This window comes from Bufo bufo, chromosome 1, assembly GCF_905171765.1.
Source record: "Bufo bufo chromosome 1, aBufBuf1.1, whole genome shotgun sequence".
NCBI classification, from domain to species: domain Eukaryota; kingdom Metazoa; phylum Chordata; class Amphibia; order Anura; family Bufonidae; genus Bufo; species Bufo bufo.
In genome coordinates, this window is record NC_053389.1 from 68,334,107 (window position 1) to 68,360,892 (window position 26,786).

Below are 26,786 nucleotides of genomic sequence, written 5' to 3' on the forward strand. Positions count from 1 at the left end.
GAAATAGTTTTTTCTTTTTATTATTACTTTTTCAAAAGTACAAATTCCAAACAGTAAAGGTACATCCAACAAATGCCAAAAATTTAAAGTGTAGGAAAATTGAGGGAGGTTAGAAATACTTCTTATGACTAGTCTAGAGCACAATCGGAGCAGTTAGCATAAGATAAGAAGTCTGGCAGGGAAAGTAGTCTTCTCACTAAGAAGAACAAATGAAAACCCGCAGTGTCCACCAGAAAACATAAAGTGGATCTGATGTTAGAGGGTTTTAGTTCATCTCTATTGATAAGTAACATGTCAGCCCAATAATCTTTTTATTCATTTATATTATTAGTGCCAATTATTCCGTGGCGCCATACATATGAAAAGGGGGTATACATACATAATATAAAACAATTCCAATGGGCATGAACAAGAGGAGCTACAAACTGGTAAGATGGAGAGAGGACCCTGCCCACGAGGGCTTACAATCTACAAGATCTTTAACCCTTGGACTTACGACAACTAACCAATTTTCACGTTGCCTATTTCACGTTGCACCTCACACAACCAGGGGAAGAGCAATACTTAATTTTGTTAAATAAAAAAGTGTATAGTGTAGCCTATGTATTAAAGGGGTTGAGTCACTTCAGCAAATGGCATTTGTCATGTAGAGGAAGTTAATACAAGGCAGTTACTAATGTATTGTGATTTGTCCATATTGCCTCCTTGCCAGGCTGAATTATTTTTCCCATCACATTATACATTGCCCATATCCAGGGGTTACGACCACCCTGCAAACCAGCAGCGGTGGTCGTTGTTGCACACTATAGGAAAAAGCGCCGGCCTCTTTGGTGGCGGGGCTGCGGGAGTGCACATAGGCACATTTTTCCCTGTAGCGTGCAAGCACGACCACCATTGCTGGATTGCAGGGTGGTCGTAATCCCTGGAAAAGAGCAGTGTATAATGGGATGGAAAAATGAATCCAGCCAGCAAAGGAGGCGATATGGACAATCACAATACTAGGGCTGAAATGAGTACTCGACTAAATTGAGTAATTCAACACACAAAAATCCTTGATGCAAATTTTTTGCATCGAGGATTCGTTTGTCTCGTGACCCCAGAGTGGGAGTGAAGCGCTTTCTATTACTCCTGCTCTGTGGTCTCCTGCTGCGCTTGGAATACGCACCTTTCCAGCAAGGGGCCTCCGTAAACTCCACAGGACGTCCATGTTCCCACGCTGCACTGACCTTCTAACATACGTATGCCGTGACCTGACATGGTGTGTGACCTCAGGCGCAGAGCAGCGTGGAACGATGGAGTATCGGCGGCGCCCCTGCTGGAAACTTAAGTTGGTGCAACTAAGGCCGGGCACCCGGAGTGCACAGCATCATAGCAACCAATGATGCTGTGCACTCCGGTTCTCAGGAGGAAGGGGGGGGGGGGGGGGGGAGAGCTGCTGGCACAAGGGGGGTCAGAGCGAGCTGCTGGCACAAGGGGGGGGGGGGGGGGGGGGGAGCTGCCGGCACAAGGGGGAAAAAAGCTGCTGGCACAAGGGGGGGAACTGCTGGCAGAGGGGGGGGGGCTTCTGGCACTGGGGGGGGGGGGGGGGAACTGCTGGCACTGGGTGATAGTGGAGCTTATGCACTTGGGCTGATCGCACAGGGGGGAACAAAGGGTGTTGGGGACTGATGGCAGGGGGTCTGATGAGTTTTTATAAAGGAAAACAGTCTTTTATTATTAAATATTAAATATTTTTTTCTTATTAGATTACTCGATCGTAAAAAATTGATAGAATACTTGATTACTAAAATAATCGTTTACTGCAGCCCTACACAATACATTAGTAAGGGCCTCTACATGATAAATGCCGTTTGCTGAAGTGAGACGACCCCTTCAACACAAAGAGTAATTGGATTAGGAAGGATTATCAGACTATTTCCTCAAGGCCCAAAACTTCAAAAGAAATTCAAGATAAATGAAAGAAATTCAACACAGCCAAATCTTTTCTTACCTAAGGCTACGTTCACATCTTCGCTCATGGTAATCTGCCAGTCTGTCCCGGCAGTACAATAGATTTCCATAGTCCCCGTATACACTCCACCAGATCCCCATTGACGATGATGGGATCCGACGGCTTTCAGCCTTAAATACTGGCTTTCACGCAGACAAATGCCACTGCATGCATCAGTATTTGGGTGAAAGACGGCGTTTATCCCAGAAAGCTGCCAAATCCCATTATCGTCAGCGGGGCTTCTGCAATGTGCTGCAGCATCCGGCTGTGCTGTATCTGGTGGCTCTGGTAGTCCGTTCCTCTGCCGCAGGTGCAATAATGCCATAGTAATAGAAAATACTCTGGTACTAATGCTGCGCTTATTTAGTAAGTTTGAGATTCTTGGCAACTACATTTTGTACAATATAATTTGAGCCCCTCTGCCGGATCACCTTTAGTGGATCTACCTCTACGGCCACGTGGTCCTGTTGGAAGGCTCCTTTGCCCATTACATTGTCATCAGCAGCTGACATCTAATGAATGGATGTTGGAGGAGCCCTCAATGGAAACCATTTTCTTGTGGCAGCTAAATCTGATACTAGTTATTTTACCATCAGAATACCAGGTACTTGAGACAGAAGTTGAAGTGTTTTGTGGTTTCTATTCTTTAGGCTGTGCCCGCAGTTACTCCAGTAGATGAGGAGAGTTCAGATGGGGAACCTGACCAAGAGGCCGTGCAGAGGTAAGCGTTTGGTTTCACGTACTGGAAATCCTTCATAGCTATCCAGCGGTGGCCATACACTGTTTATGGGGGTGCCCCGAATCTCCCTCGATGGCAGGTATCGCAGTTGGATTTCACCATGCCTATTCCATATGTCCTAAAGGGAGATGAGACGCTGCTCGAGGTGCCTGGTGGTGGCCGACTTCTCATGTCCGGCGAAGCACATGAGCTGAACAGAGTGTTTCTATGTATGAGGGACCTGAAGGCTGAAATAGTGCTGCCAAAGGTGTATGTATGGCCAACTTAAAGGGATCGTCCAACCCCCAAAGCAATTTAAATTATAACCATAATGGTGATCAACATAAAGACAAAGTGCTGCATAGCTATTCAACAGCGCTCCGTTCCAGCGCCCAGGGACCGGACTTGGGGCATCTGTTCTGTTGTCACCTGCGCCTCTGCAGCCATTCACTGGGCTCAGCGGTGACTTGTCCCCAAGCAGTAAGTGAATGACTGGAGTGGTGTACGTGATGACAGACTGGATGTGACCACAGGGGACTGGAACCAGTGGGGATGAGACCCTCCGCGCAGGAATAGAGTGACAGTGAGTGGCATTTTTTTTCTTTATCCTAATCACTTCCATGGTGATAATTACATTTGCTTTGGTGGTCAGACAACCCCTGTAATGCATGCACCATTGTTTTCAGTGTCCCTGTGCCAGATAAAACCAGATAGTGACGCATCTCATTTTTTTCTAATCCGTTTTAACTTTCTGATTGTAGATTTTTCGGATTCTATTTCCTGAACATGATTATGGGGGGTCGGCCATCTTGCCTGAGCTGTTCTTAACAGCATTTAGAAAGCATTAAAAGAATTGCTTTATGGCAGCCCCATGGGCCATAGACACAATGGTCAGGCTCTGTGACCTGTGCAGAGGTCATTGTACAAGGAAAGAAAAGAGAAACTCTGACAATCACCTGCTGTGAATTGTGGATCCTGTCTTATCTATACACAGAGGTGATATCATTACAGGCAGGATTTGAATGTCAGATGAGCAGGTAACTGCAGTAAAGTGATCTGTACAGACCAAGAAGTGGCAGCAATTATTAGACGTAGTGGCCAGTGCGAAAACTGCAAGATTTCTGGTTTTAGTTTAAATATAAAAAAGTGACATAAAAAATTATTTAAAAATATGATGAACATAAATAGTGAATTAAACAGCAGGTCATTTTCTGATGACATATTCTCTTTGAGAATGCTGTGTTTCTCGGTGACGTTTGGACATAATTCAGTGACGTGTCTAAAGTGCAGTTTTGGTGGTTTTTCCCTATAAAGTATCAGATCATCATGAACTGTCACTACCTTCTAGCTGAAAACATGTTACATATGCAAACCCCAGGATATAAATCACACTAGATCAGTCTAGAGGCAGCCCCCAACCACGGATGATATCGCCTCCACAAGCTAATGCAGCACAGAACCATTGTAAAAAATATCTATTCTAACAATGTGACCCGGCCGATAACTTCCTTCTTATAAGTAAATAATCTGCATTCTGGTTACTGTGCAAGTAAAGAAATGTAAAATGGTAGAAATGTATTTCAGTTATTAAGTGTTTCTGTGATGATGAATAAAAAATCTATCTCACGGAAAAAAAAAAAAAAATGTGTAAATGTAAGTAAAACCATTACCCAAGTGTATGATATGGCAATAAAGTAAAGCCATAGGGATAGAAAGGGCAAATACGGGATGTGTACAAACTGCCGGAAATTAATGGAAAAAGTGTTAATATCAAAACCTAAAGGGTACTTTCACACTAGCGTTTTTTTTTTTCGGCACTGAGTTCCGTCCTAGGGGCTCTATACCGGAAAAGAACTGATCAGGTATGTCCCCATGCATTCTGAATGGAGAGTAATCCGTTCAGTTTGCATCAGGATGTCTTCGGTTCAGTCTTTTTGACTGATCAGGCAAAAGAGAAAACCGCAGCATGCTACGCTTTTATCTTCGGCCAGAAAAAACTGAAGACTTGCCTGAATGCCGGATCCGGCATTTTTTCCCATAGGAATGTATTAGTGCCGGATCCGGCATTCAAAATACCGGAATGCCGGATCCGTCCATGCGCAGACCGAAAAAATGGTGAAAAAAATAAATGCCGGATCCGTTTTGCCGAATGACACCGTAAAGACTGATCCGGCATTTCAATGCATTTTTTTTGACTGATCAGGCATTTTTAAGACTGATCAGTATCCTGATCAGTCTTACAAATGCCATCAGTTGTCCAGATCCGGCAGGCAGTTCCAGCGACAGAACTGCTTGCCGGATCTCTCTGCCGCAAGTGTGAAAGTAGCCTAAAATAATAACTGATAAAATATTTAATTAAAAAAAAGGAATGATAACATTTAATGGCACTGACAGAAACATGATTTTTGGGCCGACACTACATTAAATGTCCACATAATAGTAAAGCAGAAAAGTTTGGTAATTAGGATGGTTTTTGATGTTTTTTGCTGTGGCAGCCATTTTTACCTTTTCACCTTTGCACAAATGGCCACAGTAACAAAACCGCCTGCGGCTGTAACGTCTGATTTATTCATTTATGACCGTACTTCTGTTTGGTGTGGAAATCCTGTTTAATCCAACGGCAGGTCCAACGTCCTTTACTTGTTTGTTTAACGGAGCTGTATGAGACTTAAATAACATGGCTGCGTTCTTCCAGAAACAGGGTCACTCCTGGTATTGCAGGTCACCCCGTTCACTTGAGTTTTCTGCAGTTCCAGCCGTAGCTTCTAAACTAGGCGGCCGCGTCTCGGGGGTTAAGTAGCTATTTTCTATGTGATCTATATTATAACTTTCATATATTAGACAAGGAAGGGGTTTAAATAGGGTATATGGGCAGAGGTTGTCTTCATGAGACCCCCTTATGCTGGGGCTACGCTTAGCACTGAATAGACTTGCAGCATGATTTGCATGTAGACCCAAAGGCAGAATCCGAAAATAATTAGGCACTGCCAGATCTTTTTGTGATTCTGGGGTCTCGTCAAGTCGTGCTGCAGCCCCTTTCCATCCAGTGGGTGCACTGCTACACGGAGACTGGTATCGCAGAAGTGATTGCCATGTAGTCCCAGCGTAAATGTGGATTCTGAGCCTATAGGTCTCGCTCAGTACTGTCACAGGAACTTCACGTTGGGCATGTGAAGGGCTCTCAATGCCTAGGCTGCCTACTCTATAGCGGTACATCCACACGGGACTGAAATGGTGTGACTCTACTTTTGAGTGTGGCAAATCTGCCATGTTTCACGGTACCAGCACCATGGATGAGATTTTAAGATGGCCATTTTTGTCTGCAAAAACGTGGGCATCTGGGTGTGTGTTTCCTGAAACCATTCATTTGAGTCTTGGATGGAAATCAAACGGGAATGCAGCATGCTGTGATTTGGCTGCATGGAGCAACGGTCCCTGAGGAGGAGCGGACGACTGAATGGCACCATTATGTGTCATGACAGCATGTGGATGGGAAATACCACGTGATGGAGGCCTTAACCCCTTAAGGACTCAGCCCTATTTCACCTTAAGGACTTGGCCATTTTTTTGCAAATCTGACCAGTGTCACTTTAGGGGCTGATAACTTTAAAATGCTTGGACTTATCCAGGCCGTTCTGAGATAGTTTTTTTTTGTCACATATTGTACTTCATGACACTGGTAAAATGAAGTAAAAAAATTCATTTTTATTTATAAAAAAAATACCAAATTTACCAACATTTTTTAAAAAAATTGCAAATTTCCAAGTTTCAATTTCTCTACTTCTATAATACATAGTAATACCTCCAAAAATAGTTATTACTTTACATTCCCCATATGTCTACTTCATGTTTGGATCATTTTGGGAATGATATTTTATTTTTTGGGGATGTTACAAGGCTTAGAAGTTTAGAAGTAAATCTTGAAATTTTTCTGAAATTTTCCAAAACCCAATTTTTAGGGACCAGTTCAGGTCTGAAGTCACTTTGCGAGGCTTACATAATAGAAACCACCCAAAAATGACCCCATTCTTTAAACTACACCCCTCAAGGTATTCATAATAGATTTTACAAACTTTGTTAACCCTTTAGGTGTTCCACAAGAATTAATGGAAAATAGAGATACAATTAAAAAATATCACTTTTTTGGCAGATTTTCCATTTTAATAATTTTTTTTCCAGTTACAAAGCAAGGATTAACAGCCAAACCAAACTCAATATTTATGCCCCTGATTCTGTAGTTTACAGAAACACCCCATATGTGGTCGTAAACCGCTGTACGGGCACACGGCAGGGCGTAGAAGGAAAGGAATGCCATACGGTTTTTGGAAGGCAGGTTTTGCTGGACTGGTTTTTTTGACACCATGTCCCATTTGAAGCCCCCCTGATGCACCCCTAGAGTAGAAACTCCAAAAAAGTGGCCCCATTTTAGAAACTATGGGATAGGGTGGCAGTATTGTTGGTACTAGTTTAGGTTACATATGATTTTTGGTTGCTCTATATTACGCTATTTGTGAGGCAAGATAACAAGAAATAGCTGTTTTGGCACCGTTTTTATTTTTTGTTATTTACAACATTCATCTGACAGGTTAGATCATGTGGTATTTTTATAGACCAGGTTGTCACGGATGCGGCGATACCTAATATGTATACTTTTTTTTTTTATTTATGTAAGTTTTACACAATGATTTCATTTTTGAAAAAAAAAAATCATGTTTTAGTGTTTCCATAGTCTGAGAGCCATAATTTTTTCAGTTTTTGGGCGATTACCTTGGGTAGGGTATGATTTTTGCGGGATGAGATGAAGGTTTGATTGGCACTATTTTGGGGTGCATACGACTTTGATCGCTTGCTATTACACTTTTTGTGATGTAAGGTGACAAAAAATGGTTTATTTAGCACAGTTTTTATTTTAAATTTTTTACGGTGTTCATCTGAGGGGTTAGTTCATGTGATATTTTTATAGAGCCGGTCGATACGGACGCGGCGATACCTAATATGTATATATTTTTTTATTTATGTAAGTTTTACACAATAATATAATTTTTGAAACAAAAAAAAAATCATGTTTTAGTGTCTCCATATTCTGAGCCATAGTTTATTCAGTTTTTTGGCGATTATCTTAGGTAAGGTCTCATTTTCTGCGGGATGAGATGACTGTTTGATTGGCACTATTTTGGGGTGCATATGACTTTTGATCGCTTGCTATTACACTTTTTGTGATGTAAGGTGACAAAAAAATTGTTTATTTAGCACCGTTTTTATTTTTTACGGTGTTCATCTGAAGGGTTTGTTTATAGAGCCGGTCAATACGGACGCATTGGCTGTATGAGTAATACTGTGTGTATTACTCATACAGCTTCCGGGGCCTGTGAGATCCAGGGGGCTGGATCTCACAGGCTCTTCACCGGAAGGCAGCACAGATGCCTCAGGAAAGCATCGCGCTGCCTTCCATGCCATCGGGTCCCCCCCACAGCCCCATGGGGACCCGATGGCACCACCGCCGCACCAGGTAAAAGCCGCAAACCGCAGGTCTGAATTGACCTGCGGTTTGTGGCGATCGCCGACACGGGGGGGTCACGGGAGCCCCCCGCGCATTTAGCCGAGGTGAGTGCTCAATGATTTGAGCAAGCACCGTGTTCCGATCACCGGGCGGCGGTGATCGGAACAACACATGACGTACCGGTTCGTCATGGGTCCTTAAGGACTCGGGAAACATGCCGTACCGGTACGTCATGCGTCCCTAAGGGGTTAAAGGGATGATCTCACTTAAGCTAATGGCCGTTGTTATGTAGAGAAAGTTAATACAAGCCACTTACTAATGTATTGTGATTGTCCATATTGCCGCCTTTGCTAGCTGGATTAATTTTTTCCATTTCATTACACACTGCCCGTTCCCAGGGGTTCCGACTAGGGATCGACCGATAATATGGAAAGTATCGATATTATCGGCCGATATTCAGGATTTTGTACATTATCGGCATCTAACCTTACCGATAATGCGTATAAAGCAAATACTAGTGAGCGCTTCCATTATGGAAGCGCGCACTAGTATGCATAGGGTGCTGGAAGGAAGTGCAGCAAGGGCTTCCGATATTCACTCTCCCTGGTCTTCTTTGATGTGGCCCGCTCTGCACTGTCCTGACCCAGTACAGCGTCAGGGGAGAACACAGGGGAGCAAGACGCCGGACCCGGAGATGAAGAGGAGCCGCGGCGCAGGAGAGGTGAGGAGTTTTTTATTTTATTCATCTGAGGTCTGATAGGGGTTAATAAAGGTCTGATCTGAGGTCTGATGGGGGTTAATAAAGGGCTGATAGGGGTAATAAAGGGCTGATCTGAGGTCTGATAGGGGTTAATAAAGGGCTGATCTGAGGTCTGATAGGGGTTAATAAAGGGCTGATCTGAGGTCTGATAGGAGTTAATAGTCAGTGAGGAGGGGTAGATGGTGTGGGAATTGGCCTTTGGCACTAGTATATTATAAAAGTAAATTATAAATTGACTACCAACTAAGGGCTTTATTAATTTATAATTTACATTTATAATATACTAGGGCCAAATGCAAATTTCCACCACCTCAGTGACTACCAACTAATATAATATATATTATGAGATATAAAATATCGGTATAAATTATCGGCTATCGGCCTGAAAGTTCAGATGATCGGTATCGGCTCTAAAAAATCAATATCGGTCGATCCCTAGTTCCGACCACCCTGCAATCATCAGAGGTGGTCGCGCTTGCACATTATAGAAAAAAGTGCCGGCCTCTCTGGTGGCTGGGACTGCGGGAGTGCGCATCGGACAACATTTTTTCCTGTAGTATGCAAGCACGACCACCGCTGCTAGATTGCAGGCTGGTCGTAACCCCTGGAAACGGGCCGTGTATAATGTAATGGAAAAATTAATCCAGACAGCAAAGGAAGCAACATGGACAATCACAATACATTAGTAAGTGCCTTGTATTCACTTTCTCTACATGATAAATGCCGTTTGTTGAAATAACACGATTATTATAAAGTAGCGATTGTTATGTAATCCCATACATTTTATTCATCTGCATCACAAATGTGAATAGCTTTCATGTCAGCATCCAAAAATATAGTCTTAATGTTCTCACCATCTGTATTTAAGGTATCTTGCCAACCGCTCCAAGAGACACACATTGGCAATGACTTGTCCTACAGCAGAAATCCCCCCAGAATTACAGCGCCAGCTGGGGCAGCAGGCTTTCCGGAACAGACTGTGGCCTCCGCACCTGATACCTGACCAGCATCGGTGAGTAGTGACCAGTGACCGGGCAAATGTCCTTTTTTTTTTTGTTGTGCTTCTTACATTGTGTAGAAACCTCTGGTCCTTTACGTCTCCTTTTACTGATCTGTATCAATAGTTAATATTCTTTAGGACTCTTTAAATTAATGAATTTTGACAGCAGTTTACCACTCCTGCCATGGCTGTGCCGATGTTTCCCTTGTCCCCTGCCGGTCTCCGTTTACCCAGCTCCAGCCGTGTTGTCGGCTTGAAATGCGACCGCTGCAACCATTCTATGGTGACGTCAGGAGTACCTGCAGCCCAGTAAACGGTGACTGGCAGAGGACCTGAAAAGCGTGGGCATGGGAGCTACAAAGGATTGGCAAAGTATTGCACCATTCACAGCTAAGAGTTCCTGGGGCTGGAGAGCCCCTTTAACAATTGAATAGTATCTCTGGATCAGCTTTGCAGGATACTCAGCTGAACTGGATCAACTTTTATTTATTTTTTTCAGCCTCACAAACTATGTAATCAAAATGTTCTTTGTTTTCTTGGGAAGTATATCCGAAGGTGCCCTCCCAACCTTTGACCAGTCGATGCATACGTGAGCTTGTAAACTTTGCCCCACACCCACTGATTGCCACGCTGGAGCTGATAGAGTGGAGGTTCTTTGTTTTCTCAGGGAGGGCGGCTGACCCGTAGCCTTGCGCAATTCATTGATCTGCAGTGATGTGCCCGTGTCATTCAGCAAAACATGCTTAAAGGACTTTACGAAGTGATGGCTTATCCTCAGGATAGGCCATCATTAGCTGATCATCCAACACCCCGCGTCCCCGCCGGTCAGCTGCTACATCGATGGAGGTCAGCGCCAGAATTTCACAGCTCCGTTAACCTTGTGGTGGACAGCGCGGTCACTGCAGCGCCGCTTCCATTGACTTCAATGGGAGTAGCAATGCTGTGATGAGACAATCTCTTCAAGTAAAAACCTGACTACCTGTCCATTGTACTGACCTTGGACCTTATAAACAAAGTAAAAAAATGTTCTTACCTGACTTGCATGGACAGGTCGCCATTGTGTGTGTGTATGTATATATATTTTTGCAGTGCATGTCAGAAGTCACAGGACATGAGCCTGGGCCTTGATGTCCATCGCCATGTCCCCTTTATTGACTACCAGGCACAGTGCGGTACTTTTAGTAGTGGTTGTGCTTGATATTACACCTTTGTCTAAGGCCTCATGCACATGACTGTTGTTGCCTGGTGTCCATGGTATACGGACAGCGGCCATTTGTGCACCACATCACAGATGTGGACCCATTCACTTGAATGGGTCCACAATCTGGGAGGTGCGGAAAGGAGGCACGGAAGCAGCACAGAGTGCTTCCGTGGGTTTTCTGTCCGTGCCTTTGCACCGCAGAAAAGTAGTCCATGCACTACTCTTTTGTGGTGCAGACCTTCAGATGCGGATCACAGACCCCATTTAAGTGTATGGGTCCGCAGACGTTGGGCACACGGTTGGCGCCTCGTGCTTTGCGGACTGCAATTTGCGGTCCGCAGCATGGGCCCGGCCAGCACACGTTTATGTGCATGAGCCCTAAGTCTGGTGAATGAGACTGAGTTGTAGCACGTGGCACAGATGCTACAAAAAGTGCAGCACTGTGCCCGCTAAGTAATGACGAGGACACGGCACTTACCAGAACTCCACGGCCCAGAACTTTGCACCAGAAATAATAGAAAAATGAACTCTTTTTGCCCCCCCCCCCATAAGAGTAACTAGAGCATGTTTTCTTGGCATTACACATCCAAAGCTGCAGCGACGAAGCATCACAAATGCCATCCGTGAATATACCCTATAGCTGCTCCTCACTTAAGCGTCCCTTCATGCACATTTGTCTTTGCACTTTTTAAGACTGTTGTCTGGCTGTGGCCCCATACACCTAGTAATGATGATGTATATTCCTTATGCATGCATTTTATGGGGAACATTACGCAAGTCTTATGATTTTTTTTCCCCGCCAGTGTTCCTTTCTCTGTACTGCAGACAATAGTTTGACCTGAAGTAGACGGTCGTGGCTTTATTTTCGTCTGAGCCAAGCAGGCACGATCCTCCTGCATACAGATAATGCAGATAATGCCAGGACAAATATCAGTCACGGCACTTCATTGCAGCCTTTAAGGCTGGGTTAGAGGAGAACGCCATTGTGTTCACTGTTACACCACGGCTTGTATGTTGTGGATGTTTTTCTCACGTTATCATGTGATATATATATATATATTTTCATGTGACAGTTCCCAAGGAAAGTGATTGATTTTGTAAATTTGCTATAATTATCAAGCCTAACTTTTTGTTAATCTCTTAATGGGGTTGCCCGACACTTAAAAATCCTCCGGGGAGCTGAGATTCTTATAAAGCAAAGAGAAAAAGCCTAATTCACCTTCTAAAGGCCCTCTGGTCCAGGCCTGTGGGTCCCATCCCTGGGGCTTCTGGTTCCCATCATCAATGATTAGCTGAACGATCATGCAAACGATGGACTAGATTCAGAGGAGGGCTCCCTGGTCTCCCCGCATAGATGCTCATCACACTATTGATGGCGGCATCTAGGGGATTAAATAACCAGTCAAAGCCTTGCCTCTGTGAGGATGGTTCCGGCACAGCTCCTCTGCCCCGCCATCACCATGACGTGATAGCACGTTATGGAGGCGTAATACAAGCTAACCTGTGATGTACAGTTATATATCAAGGGGAGAAAAACAGAACTGGATCGCACATCCACAACGCTATGCTTAGATCTAATTCTAATTCTCAGCGCACTATTAAAGTGTACAGCCCCCTATACTGCATGCTGTACAAGAGGCATTAGTGGACATTTTGATCAAAAGGCATAAGCCAACTCACCACGTCAAGGTTGCCTCTTTGAGTGGGACCTTCTCTGACAAAAAGGCGAAGCACACTGCGGTGACAAAGCGGCACTGCCCTAGTAGGCGGCGGAACCCAGGAGTCAAACAGCAACCCTGCTGTCTGACAATGCCACCCATGGCACTGGGTTCCACCAACCCACCAGCACAGCGCCACAAAAACAAAGGCCACCACGCAGTACTGCAGGCCCCACTCTGAGGCAACCTTGACGTGGTGAGTTGGCTTATGCCTTTTGATCAAAATGTACACTAATGCCTCTTGTACAGCATGCAGTATAGGGGGCTGTACACTTAAGATTGCGCTGAGAAGCGAGTTTAATTAGATCTAAGCATAGCATTGTGAATGTGCGATCCAGTTCTGTTTTTCTCCCCCAGTTATGTTAGGGTTAAAAGGATATTCCTGTATTAGCCACTTAACTTACTGCTGGGTGGTGGTCCTGCTGCTGGGAACCCCACCGATCACAAATGTAGGGATCTCTCATGTAGGTCATTCCTAGTGAAACAGACGACACAAAGTGGTCCACCCGGTCAATGTTCTCGTCGTAGTTTACCAGTGTTTCAGTAGATGGTTTAGGTCAGGGATCAACAACCTCCGGCAGTCCAGCTGTTCTAAAAAACTACAACTCCCAGAATCCTCCTTTCACTTCTATGGATGTTGCAAGAACAGCCAAGCCAGTGTCAATGCTGGAAGATCAGTTTCACAGCAACTGGAGTCCCGAAGGTTGCTGATCCCTGGTCGTTAGTCTTTGTCATGGACACTCATGTCTCCATTACTCGTCAACGTATTTGTCTTTTCAGCTCCATGTACAAAGATTCCAACACTCTTCACCTCCCCGCCGAGCGCTTCTCCCCAGTGCGCAGGTTCTCTGATGGAGCCGCCACCATCCAAGCGTTCAAAGCTCACTTGGAGAAAACGGCACACCAGAACAGCAGCATCAAACAGCTACAGCAGGTAATGGGCATTGAGCGTGTAAATGGGCAGGTGGCGGCCACAGTGGTTAGTAATGCTGCCATGCAGGAACCAGGTCATGGGTCCAGATCCAACAAAGGCAACTCGTGCATGGAGCTTGTGTGGCCACCACGTGTTGGCTCCGATAGGTACTCAAGTTTCCTCCCACAGTCCCAAGTCATAGTAATTCTTTTTTTCCCCTAAAAACTGGTTTATTATTTTCTCTTACAAGACGTTTTATCGAATGAATGTGGTGATAGCACAGGGTAAAGCGGAGTTGTAGAAAAGGACTTTGTCAGCCAATGTTCCCAATGCTATCAGGTTATTACGGGCATTCCCAACATGAGAAGTAATCAACTACTTTTTCTGATTGCTCACCTCTGGGGCTGTCGCTGATCCAGGGTTACAAAGGGTGATATATGTAAAGTACTTTGGCTTATAAAGCAAATAAAAAGCCTAATTCCCCTACTGAAGGTTTCCTATTATGTCCCATTGTTTGCTTGACCACTCGGCCGGCTTCGGCGGTCACATGTGCCTGAACGGCTGAACAGTCACGTGAACGATGGACAGAGGGGGTCTCTCACATCTGGCCGCATAGGTGCTGTGCACGCTATTGATTGTGACATCCTAGGGGGTTAAATAGTTAGGCTACATTCACAGGACCCTATGTGTTTTGCCGTTCGCAAAAAAAAAAAAAATAACGGATGACCTTCCGTATGGCATCCATATTTTTTTTTTTCGCGGATCCATTGTAACAATGCCTATGCTTGTCAGCAAAACGGACAAGAATAGGACATGTTCTATCATTTTTGTGGGGGTACGGAACGGACATACAGATGCAGATAGCACACGGCGTGCTGTCCGCATTGTATCCGCAAAAAAACTGAACAGACGCGGAAACAAAATACGTTTGTGTGAATGTAGCCTTAGTCAGAGCCTACTAGCTGTGATTATTGTGCCCGCACAGCTCCTGTGCCCCATCATCATCATGACATCATGGAGCCTTAATGTGGTTGTCCAGAGCATTTCATGCTCCGATGCTCTCCTTTTGCTCTGTGCGGAGTCGCGCAGGTCAAAGGCATTTTTAGGAGATCCGATGACATACCAGGCTCTCCATGGGGACTGCTAGGCGGAGGTTTCCGCCTAGCAGTGAACCGGGTGACATCATTGCAGTGAGCCCGGTGACATCATTGGCACTAATGGGCGGGCTTTAGCATTGCCCTAGCCTGTAAAACAGCTAGGGCAGCGCTAAAGCCCGTCCATCAGTGCTGGTGACGTCACCAGGAACACTGCTGGGCGGAAGCCTCCGCCTAGCAGTGTGCCGAAGTAAACAAAAACACCTTGCCCTTTTTTGTCAGGGGGGCCGGAGGGGTGAAGATAGGGACATGTCCGGTCAACCACTTTAATACAAGCCATTATGCAAGGGTTAAAAGGGTTTTCCAGTATGGAAAGTACTTTCAATGCAGTTGAAAGAGAAGAACACCACCCAAACAAATTTGTCACGTATTAGGGTTGTGATGACCATAGCGTTCCTCCCGGACATGGATGCTATACTGGACGCCATCCATTTCATACCTTTACTACGTAATATAATATGATGTGACCAGTCTCCCTCCTTTAGAGGGAATACACATAAAAGTAGTGGATTAATGGTAACTCTCCACATTTCTAGGAGTGTGAGCAGCTGCAGAAGATGTACGGCATTCATATGGATGGAAGGACCCTGGAACACACCCAGCAGCAGCACTTCATGTACCAGCAGGAGCATCAGCAGCACCTCCTGCAGCATCAGATCCAGGCAAGGCACCCCTCCACATCCCATAGCGCCTATAGAAACCTATCAGAGCATCAACACGGCACAATTCATTTCTGAAGAATTTGCGGCAGATTTGGATTCAGCTCTGTCATGGTTTTGATGTGGATTCGCCACGGATTTCACCAGTTGCAGTGGAAATCCGCCGCATAAATTGACATGATGATTCTTTCAGCAGCTTGTGGATGAGATTTGCCAGAATCTCATTCACTTTGCTAATGAATAGAATGTTTCATGTGCGTGTATCTGATTTCTGTGGACAGCAGGGCCATTGGATACATGAGGCCTCGTGAAAAGCTTCTGGTTCTGTACCTGTGCTTTATGGGGAGCGAGCACCGTATAGATCTGTCTGGTGGTGACGCTCCCTGTGCGGTAACCGGCTCTTCTCTCCTTTTGGTTCCCTTTCAGGATTGCATTTGCCCTGCACAGCCATCTCCTCCTCTCCAGTCATCGACCATGGTGCCAGCCTGTGAGAATCAGCCTGCCCTCCTCACACACCAGCTCCAGAGGTAATGAGCACTGGCTGACATCGGGCTTCTCATCCTTCTCATGTTACTGGTTCACAAGCTGAAGGCTCCTATTTCGCTTTTTTTCTTTTGTCCTAATTCTTGATGCTAACAGCTCATCTATTGTAAATGTCACACTACTGTAAAATAGAGCTTTACACATAAATGTATTTAAAGGGGTTGTCCAGACGTCGGCCCAAATGAGATGGGGTGGGGGGAGAAAAGTGCTGGTCATGGGTACCGGGCCACTCCTGGTCCAGTGACTGTTTGGCAGGCAGTTCTGTCGCCGGAACTGCCTGCCGGATCCGTCAAAACGCATGCAAACTGATGGCATCCTGATCCGTATGACAAATGCATTGAAATGCCGGATCCGTCTCTCCGGTGTCATTTTTTGCGGTCTGAGCATGCGCAGACCGCAATGCCGGATCTGTTTTGCCGGAACACTCGAGGCCAGATCTGGCATTAATGCATTTCAATGGGAAAAATTGCCGAATTTGGCATTCCAGCAAGTGTTCTGGAATTTTGGCCGGAGATAAAACCGTAGCATGCTGCGGTATTATCTCCGTCCTGAAAAGGCAAAAAGACTGAAGTGAAGACATCCTGATGCATCCTGAACAGATTGCTCTCCATTCAGAATGCATTAGGAAAAAACTGATGCGTTCTTTTCCGGTATTGAGCCCCTAGGACGGAACTCAATGCCGGAAATGAATAACGCTAGTGTGAAAGTACCCTAAAACAGTGTTCTTCAGTTACCTATTCAGATGAATTTGCTTTCTACAAGCTGGGCCTCGTATCTTCTTGTATAAAATGTCCCCATTGAAGTGAATGGAGAAAATACGGTCAGGAAAAAAATAAAATAAATAGACTTGCCGTGGATTTTTAAATCCGCACCGTAGGTCAAAATCCGCACTAAAAAAATCTGCATTGTGTGCATGAGAATTTCAAACTCTCATAGAATACAGTGTACATGGCCTACGGTGCAGATTCTCCACGCACAATCCTGATCATTTGCATTTAGCCTAAAGGGGGTTGTCCGCTTACGTGCGAGCGATGCTTTCTCTTCAAGCAGCTGATCGGCGGGGTGCCAGGAGTCGCCCCCCTCCACCTCTCTGATATCGATGACCCATCATAACGTATGGTCATCAATATAAAAGCGGACAGCTCCTTTATTATTCACTAAGAGCCATGTGTCCGAAATCTCTCTAATATTAGAGGATTAAATGATTTGATTGACCTGTCCTGTTGTCTCTTGTCAGATTGCGAATCCAGCCTTCCAGCCCCCCTCCAAATCCAGCCAGCAACCACCTCTTCAGACAGCCAAACAACAGCCCCCCACCATCTTCCAGTGCCATGCTCCAGACACATGGTACAGCACCTTTTCATGTTCTTTCAAGTAACTTTTTTTTTTTGTTCCTCACTCATTTTTTTTCCACTTTCAGGGGCCCAACCTTCCACTCAGTATCAGGGGGTGCCCACTCACACTGCTCTTTACCAGCCTGCTAGCAGCGGCTCCCCTCCACCTAGCATTACACTGCCGCGCATGGGCATACAGCAGCAGCAGCAGAACCAGCAGCAGTCAGCACAGCAAGTCACCATCCAGGTGCAAGAGCCATCTGATATGTCAGGAGCTGCGCGGGGTATTCCTATTAATCCTTGTGCCAATCACATACAGATGCAGCAACGGGCGTCGCTTATGGCTTCGTTGGGCAATTATACCCATCGACCTCTTTCCAAGCAGCTGAGTGCCGACAGTGCTGAAGTGCACAGGTAGGATATGGCAGATGTGCAAAAGATATTGTGTTTGCTCCCCCCTGTATCAGCCACTGGAAACTTTCAGCTTGCAAAAGTAGCTGTTTGCCTGGGGTTGTACGAGCAGTGGGTCTTGGTATAGGTCATCACCATCATCACATCTGTGGGGACCAGACTCCCAGCACCCACACGGTCACCTGATTGAAGGGGCTGCAATGCTCCGAATTGTTTGCCAGGTAGTGCCATACCTTTTTGTAGTGGCTGTGCCCAGTATTGCAGCTCAGTCCCTTTCACTTAAATTGGAACTGTGCTGCAGAGAGTTACAAAATGAAGAGGCGCAGAATGCCATGGCCCCAGCTTATTGGCAGGGGTGCAAGAAGTCGCCCCCACTGATCCGATATTGATGACCTATCCGAATGCTTTATGTATTCAGTTATAATCCTTATCCATGCCGCAATTTTTTTTCTCATTCCACAGCTTGAATATGGGCCGCTTTTCACCCTCCACAAATTACGACCAGACCCACCTGCACCCTCATGTGTTTCCTGACCAGCCAAGGCCTCCCCCATCAGGATATGCAAGCCAAGGAAGCGCAGGATACAGCCCCTCGGGCGCCTCTGGTTTTTCTCAAGCCTTGAAAGTTCCCCAGCTCGAGCAGTATCCTGCCTTCAGCGCGACGCCCCAACAGAATTACCCCACATCTGCGCTGCAGCAAGCTTTGCTCTCGCCCACCCCCGGCACGTATACCAGGCATCACCAGCAACTGCCGCACATGCTACAGGGTCTGCTCTCCCCACGGCACTCTCTGACTGGGCACGCGGATACACGCTTGCCCCCGACGGATTTCATGCAGCTTATTAAACAGCACCAGCAACAGCAGCAGGAGCTGAACGAACTGTTCAACCAGCACCTGACTCAAGTCGATGCAGGCAACATACCCTACCAGAGCCCCTCTGAGCCCTACCACCATCTCCTTCAGATTCGAGCACAGGCAACACACGCTCCACCACCCCCCAGATATCACCTGTCTATGTTACATTCGGAGAGCATGGAGGAAGATTGCACTGGGGAGGGACACCGGATGAGCGAGGGAGAGACTCTCAGAGGTTTGAGCAAACCCCTGCAGGAGAGTGGACATGATGACACAGAGTCTCTTCTGGGGACCCTGAGAGAGCAGGAGTTGAGTACGCAGCAGTATCCGCCACAGACCTCGTACAGCCGGACCAAGCTGGCCAGCAGAGGTAAGTTGGAAACATCAGGAAATGCTTGCAGTGCTTTGGCTATCAGTGGTGATCATCGGTTCTTCTGCATATTCTGCTCGCCTTGATATCTTTATGACCCGTTATCCGTTTGCCTCTTGGACTTTCATCGAGAAGCTGGTCACAGCTTTTATGCACACGAAGCTACGATTAACCCATTCCCCTCTAGGTTGGCAGAATTAGTCTTTAAAACCACGGTAGAAGATTTCTACTTCTATATTAACCACAAGTCTTGAAATAATCAGTCTGAAGGCGCATTGGATCAGCAGCGACTGTTTGGAAACCAAACCATATATATAGCAGCACCTTGTTCCATGCACAGAGACCCCTGGAAACATGCATTACTGTTATACATACTATATACGAACATATGGAGCTCTTTGCGCACATTTTTGATCAAAATTTTGTCATGCCCATCTACCAACGGCAAGGTGACCTCTACAGTTGGGAGCACTATCAGAATTGCTTCTCCTGGGCATAAAGCCTGCAACATTCAGGGCAGTGTAGGGCACAGCTATGGTATACTCTATTTAAAGGGGTTGGCCGGTGTCCTGTATTGATGACCTATCCTTAGGAGCTGCAATTACAACTGCTCTTTGCTGCGTTGACGACGGAGAGCAGGTAAACAATGAAGAAACGGCAGCACTACTATGCGCGCTGCATTCTTTTCAAACAGCTCATCAGTGATCACCAATCTTATATTGATGACCTATCCTGAGGATAAGTCATCGATATAGGAAACTGGAAAACCCCGGGCAGATGGGCAGGACACAATCTTGATCAAAAATGTGCACAAAAAGCTTCAAATTTTATTGTATAGTAAGTACAGCAGTCATGGGGGTTTCCAGGGTTTGCAGGTGTCTTTCATCTTTCAGCACGGCGCTGCTGCATATACTCTTGGCTTTTACATGTCAGCCAGGGTAGTGTGCACCTCCACTTTATTACATAATGTTTGGAGGTTTTGGCCTAATTTTATTTTATTTCTCGCAAGTGTCTGAAAACCTATAGCACTTCAGGGGCCACTAACAAGCACTAGGACTGCCGACACACTAAGCACTATAAAGGGTTTGTCCAGGATTAGAAAAGCATGGCTGATTTTTTTTTATTTTTTCTAAAAACTGCACCACCCCTGTCCATGGGCTGTGTAGGGTATTGCAGCTCAACCTCATCGAAATGACACACCTATTAGAAAGGCCGGGCAATTATGTACATGTGTAATAATGTCGGAAGGACAAAATACATAGTCACTAAACCAAACAGACGTTGGACACCTCCACACATAGATATTTTAAAAAATGAGTACTTTATTGAAGGTGATATCATAAAAACTATCTGCAACAGCAGACTGTGGTACACAGGGCAAGTATCTAAGCAACATTTTTATTAAAGAATGATATCGTACATATAGAGCAGCAGATAAGAACAGACAGTAAAGGACTGATGGACCCAGGGGAGGGCCGAGGGGTCGGCCACAGCAAAAAATGATAATAGTAATAATAAGGATAACCCGATAAGAAAGAAAGCTCCGGCACCAGAAGGACGTAATGAAAAATTCCCGGTCTTTATTCAGATCACCAACATATAGGTGCATACAGCGACAGTGACACTGAAACCCACTTGTCCCCTTGATCTACGCGTTTCGCGTAAACTGCTTCTCCCATTCACATTCACTGCACCACCACTGCAAATCAGACGACATGCGCTCCGTCCACTACACAATGGAACAATTGCCGCTCCGCAGAACAGCCGTTGGGTGGGGTGCCGGACTCCCGCCGAAGAGATATTGATCTATCCTGAGGATAGGTCACCAGTATTTACCTTAAACATTTCTTTATGGAAGGAGTTACTGGGATATATCTTTGTGCATTTTCTATGTGCCCTTTGGAAGAATAGTGCATGTCTTCACTCCACCATCTGCCATAAAGCATCACTTCTGCAGAAAATGGAGGCGTCTTTCGCCGATTTGCTACCAGGAGGGAGTGCTTTGTTCGGGTACACAGTACATGGTGTATATTTTAATACTTATATTCACAAAATAATTCTGGAGAATCTATTTTTTGAACTCTGCCATTCCTCTGTTATTCCTTCTAGAAAGGCATGAATCAAATATTTCCCATTGGGGGCTTGTCCGTACACACTGACGTTTGTCCGTACACACTGACGTTTGTCCGTACACACTGACGTTTGTCCGTACACACTGACGTTTGTCCGTACACACTGACGTTTGTCCGTACACACTGACGTTTGTCCGTACACACTGACGTTTGTCCGTACACACTGACGTTTGTCCGTACACACTGACGTTTGTCCGTACACACTGACGTTTGTCCGTACACACTGACGTTTGTCCGTACACACTGACGTTTGTCCGTACACACTGACGTTTGTCCGTACACACTGACATTTGTCCGTACACACTGACAGGCTGCTTTACCAAGCACATAACTGTCAATAATTCCTACATTTCTAGAGGGAACAACACAGATATTTATTGACTTATTTATTTTTGGTCTATCCAGAGAGAATTTTTATTTTGTAATTTTTTTCATCAAACATACGTTTATCATTATTTTCACAGACTTTTTTTTTTTAATATGCAGCTGAGTTTTTTTTTTTTTCTTTTTCTTTGGGTTCACATCTATGTCGGAGGCTTTCGGTAGGTGCTTTGTCACAAATCCTGTTGAAAAAGCCGGACAGAACAGCATTTCACGCAGCGCTATTTTGTCCAGTATTATGCTGCGCCCCCTGATGAAAACCCAGTGGACCCCATTAACATCAGTGTGGTCCATCGGCCCCAATGATGAGAAAGACGGAGCATTCATGTGCTACAGTATGAGGCACCGTTACACGCTACGGGATAGACATACATGTACTTAAAGGCGTTGGCCACTTTCTGGTTAATGTTGACCAATGTGGTTGTAAGATGACTACATGGCACTTGCTAGTATAGTCCTTTCTAAATTTCAAAAGGTATGCCCCCTTGTTTGCCAAGTCTTTTCTGCTTGTCCACGGGGAGGTCCTGTCCATAAAATGGCCACTGATGGAGGGTCATGTGACCAGACACATCACTCAGTCTCCTCCATTCACTGCACCTGCCCTAAATTCCTAACAGTGCAGATGGCAGGAGACCGAGTGATGTGTCATGGAGGTGCTTTGCCTGGTCACATGACCCTCCAACAGCAGCCATTTTATGGGCAGGACCTCCCTGTGGACAGCACAACATTCCTGGCAAACAAGGGGGCCTACCTCCATGAAATATGGAAAATGGCGCCAAAATTCCACAAGTACTATATTAGTAAGTGCCATGTAGTCCTCTTACAAACGTATTGGTCAACAGTAAGCCAGAAAGTAAGCAACCCCTTTAAGCTTACATATTTGAAGAGACTGCTGTCTGCCAGATGCCAGTCTTGCTGCCAGACGTTTGCCGGGTATGGCCAGCTTTCACGATCCCCTCCTTTTATATACAGCAGGGTCTGTTCTTCATATATAGGCAGAAGCATCAACCTCTTTTTTATTGTTTTCTCTTCTAGAACCAGGACCTTCGGTGAACTGCATGGACAGAGTTTCCCCTCCCGTCATGGAAGTTCCAGACCATAACGGTGTCCCGTACCCTCCGAGGTCCTCCCCCAGCGAGCACGCCCGTACCAGGATGCTGCAGCGGCACCACACCATCCAAACCAGTGATGATGCCTACGTACGTATATCGACCGTGAGGTTAGAAAGGCGCGACAAACACATCGGAAGCCTTGCACACGGGGGCGTCCATATTGAGTACGCAGGAGGAGGAGTGAGCAGATATTGTGTCCTTTTTAGGTGCAGCTGGACGCTTTGACCGGTATGAGCCTCATGGCAGGTAAAGCTCTGAGCTCTGCTCGCATGTCTGATGCGGTTCAGAGCCGCTCGTCGCTCATGGGAAGCCAGCAGCTTCAGGACGGAGGGGGCGAAGGTAAGCCCCGTGCTCAGAGCCTAGCCACACTCTTTATATCTTACATTTGCTTTCCCTTATCTGTTTGCAAAGCGGCATTTTGTTTCCTCCATCATTTGTGCTTTTTCTTCTTTACGGTTTGTGTGTGTGATTTTTACTGTGTGTCTGTAACAGATTGTGAGCGATCACCTGAAGAGGCAGAACTATCGGTGATCAGCGACAGCGGGCAGCATCTTTCCACCTCTTGCTACCCTACCACCATGCTGCTGGGGTACAAACACGCTGATCTGAATTTCAGCATGGAGCAGGCAGGAGTGTGAATGGAGGTAGGCACTCCCACTATACATTTTCTTCTCTCGCCTCCATTTCCCAGGACTCTTAGGATAGTAAGGAACTGACATGCAGGGTATACTCCCATTGGTTTATCCCATAGGGAATATATGGCATGTATTATGGGTCTGGCCTTTTCTGGGCAGCGTTGTGTTTTTCCTGCCTTAGGCCTCATGCATACGACTGTATGTATCTTGCGATCCACAAATTGCGGATACACAAAATACGGATACCGTCCTTGTTGCATGCTCATTTTTGTGTGGAGCCATTGACTTCAATGGGCTTGTTCTCTGCATTTTGAGGCACAGGCATATGGATGCGGAAAGCACATGGATCATCCGTCTGCTTTGTGCATCCTTATGTCCATTCCACAAAAGCGAACTGGTCCGCAAAAAACCGCACAGGAACGCATATATACAGTATTTTGCAGATCCGCAAACTGATACGGTTAAGTGCAGGAGGCGGTAATGTGTGAGGTCCTCTCTCGCATGTTGCAATGGTCAGGTTTGTCTTTGTAAGATAAAATCCTTGATTTAAACCAGGGGTCAGCAACCTCTGGCGTGTGAGCTGTAGCTACACAACAACTTCCAGCATGCACACTTGCTTGGCGCTTCTCAGAACTCTCGCAGAAGTGAATGGAGCATGCTGGGAGTTTTAGTTTCAGAACAGCTGGCGTGCCCTAAGTTACTGACCCCTGGTGGGACTTGGTGGATCCCGTGATGGCTACCCTCCGGCACTCTAGTTGTGGTAAAACTACAACTCCCAAGATGTAAACTCGCTTGACTCCATAAAAATGAATTGAGCATGCTGGGAGTTGTGGTTTCACCACAGCTGTCTGTTTTTTGTGTGTCCCTACCAATTCTGCCGCTGTCGGAGCTGATTTGACAGTATCGGACTGTTAAGGGGCACATGCTATTGATAAGTAATATGGTAATGGCCAGTTTTCAATTTATTCATACATTACCGGGAGGAATAATATAGGAATAGCACAATGCAGAGTTCTGCAGAATTTCTATGTGGGGAGTGGGAGTATTTACTGAAAAGGACAAGCAAAGCCGCCAGGATCTCCAGACTTTATCACTTAGGCCTCACCGTAAGGCCCCTTTCAGATGAACAAGTTCCACGCCCCGATCTCGCAGTGTGAGTATGCAGTAGCTCCCAGCACTTATATTGATTTATGATGCTATGTAACCCTTAGAGATCTTTAATATAATGGAAAACACTTGACTTCATTGTGTCAGTGTTATCCAATACATTCTAGAGCTGCAAGGGTTACATAGCATCATAAATCAATATAATGCTATGCAACCCCGGCAGTGCTGGGAGGTCAGGACGGGAGCGGTCTCATACACACGCTGCGAGTCGATGCATGAGACTCGCTCATCTAAAAGGGGCCTAAGGTGGCCACATTTTAGTATATGTATTACAGCCACAAGCCCCAGCCTGATTTCTGGTCTTTTGACCCAAATTTCCAACATCTTCGAGTTCTGTGACGCTTTGTTAGGAGGATTAGACCCTCAGTAGACTGGATTTGTGGAAGTAATGCTGACGGCAAAATGTGCCAGCGTTCTGGTCGTCATGACTTTGAAGTCACTGACAACTTTCTTACTGTACTGACTGTGGTTCTTATTGTCCCCAGGTTTCCATCGAGAATCAAGAGGGTCCCATCTTTTGACACCAACAGTATCTGCAGCTTTAGCGCCAAATTTCATCTGTATTCCTTCCCCGAACTGACTCGCCATGCCCCACCACATCACAGACTAATTCTTCAAGTGCCCCTCATTTTAAGTTTCTCTTTTTTTGTATTTTTCAGTCCCTTCTCCATTGAGGAGTTTGGGTCGTCACAAAAGAAGGGCCGGGATAATTTCTCAAAGAGGATAGGTCTGTGATTTTTTTTATTTTTATTTTTTTACCACCCTTGCAGGCAGTGGCAAGGAGTGGAGGAATAAAGGCGCTGTGGGGAAAGGGTAACATTTGGCGGGGCGGGAAATACTTGGTGACTGAAATACCGAAACACCAGCAAAGAAATCCAACCTAGACGTATGCCACCTTCTGTGTCGAGAGAGACTGCAGCCTCACAGTGGTAGGGGCTTGTACCCGAGCATGGACACAGGAGACACCGGCACCTATGGGTGACCAGTGCGTGCAAGGCTGATATCCTGGGGTGGCCTGGCAGGAGCAGCTAGTACCTAGGGTGGAGTGCTGTTTAGGAGAGTTTGGCACCTGGCCGAGAGCCCAGAGTTCCTCAATGCTCGCCAGTTGTCTTGGCTTTACAGGGTGAAGCGTAGTCTATTGGACTCTGGTCATGAATTCTGACCTCTGAAAAGCTGTAGTTTTCATAAATTGCACTGTTTTATTTTACTCTGTGTAGCCGAGGACACGTAGTCTCGGTTTTCCTTAAGGTTTTCCAAGCCAAAGAAAGAAATAGACACTTTTTTATCCCACTTGCTAGACGAGTATCAGGCGGGAGGCGGGGGGTTATTTTAATAGGTCGTTTTTTAATCCTTATTCCCTTCCTTCATTTTTTTGACCAGTTTTCGGGTTGGGTTGCCCAGTTTAAACGTGAGAAGATATACTCTACAGACTAGAGCAAGCGAAGACTATATATATATATTTCTATCTGGTACCCAGGGGATTATATGGAGTATAGTACTGTACTGACCCATAGAGGGGGCACGGTCACAACATGGAATGACTGCCTCCATGGTGCTATATAAGTGCCTGGGGGAACCGGCATATCATTTACAAGTGGGAAGCAGAGAGTACAAACTAGACTCTTTCATACAGGGGACTCTCGAGTCCAACAAGGTTGGCACCACGTTTTGCACATGATAAAGCTGCTGCCTTTGGGGGGGGGGGGGGGGGGGGGGTGTATTGGTGATACGATGTGCCATAGCAAGCGTTCCCTCGTCACTGTAGTGATTGTATTCTGAATCTAGTGTAATAAGATGACAGAGAACTCTAACTTTATTTATATGTATGATGAGCAGCCATAGTCACCTCTTTAGGGGGTAACCCTTACACCCTGGGTGCCAACTCCTCCTGCCCATCCACTTTGCATAGACACAGATTCCCATGTGGTGCCCACGAGGCCCTTGGGAGATTAGGCCTGGTGCAATATGCTACTTATTTTACATATGATTATTTTTTATTTTATTTTATTTTTTTTCGTGCGTGTGCAGTTTTTATTTTTTTGTCCGTCATTAATCATGATCGGGATTAACCCCTCACTGCTCGCGGGGAACTTGTCACCTCTGCCTGGCAGTGAGGCGGTTGACGTCTGATCATCAAGTGTTCCATGTGGAGCGTGTGTGGGGGGACTGTGTGTACATATGTGTGTGTATATAAATGTCTGAGTGGATGTATATATCATGATGGGATGCGTG

At 45.8% G+C, this 26,786-nt stretch overlaps 1 protein-coding gene across 2 annotated transcripts in view; it reads left to right on the forward strand.

The window, feature by feature from the left end:
* SIK3 (SIK family kinase 3) overlaps positions 1–26,199 on the forward strand; it is a 131,449-nt gene extending 105,250 nt beyond the window's left edge. The window contains exons 14-25 of one of the 2 annotated variants that reach the window (XM_040426020.1): positions 2,641–2,711; positions 9,837–9,980; positions 13,668–13,821; positions 15,491–15,616; positions 16,040–16,140; positions 17,394–17,503; positions 17,577–17,904; positions 18,364–19,127; positions 22,676–22,839; positions 22,959–23,091; positions 23,245–23,396; positions 25,040–26,199. In XM_040426020.1, the coding sequence (XP_040281954.1) occupies positions 2,641–2,711; positions 9,837–9,980; positions 13,668–13,821; positions 15,491–15,616; positions 16,040–16,140; positions 17,394–17,503; positions 17,577–17,904; positions 18,364–19,127; positions 22,676–22,839; positions 22,959–23,091; positions 23,245–23,390 (2,241 nt within the window). In that variant the 3' untranslated portion in view covers positions 23,391–23,396; positions 25,040–26,199. The remainder of the gene's footprint in view (positions 1–2,640; positions 2,712–9,836; positions 9,981–13,667; positions 13,822–15,490; positions 15,617–16,039; positions 16,141–17,393; positions 17,504–17,576; positions 17,905–18,363; positions 19,128–22,675; positions 22,840–22,958; positions 23,092–23,244; positions 23,397–25,039) is intronic. The other variant, XM_040426028.1, reaches the window with a different exon arrangement.
* The last annotated feature ends 587 nt before the right edge of the window (positions 26,200–26,786 follow it).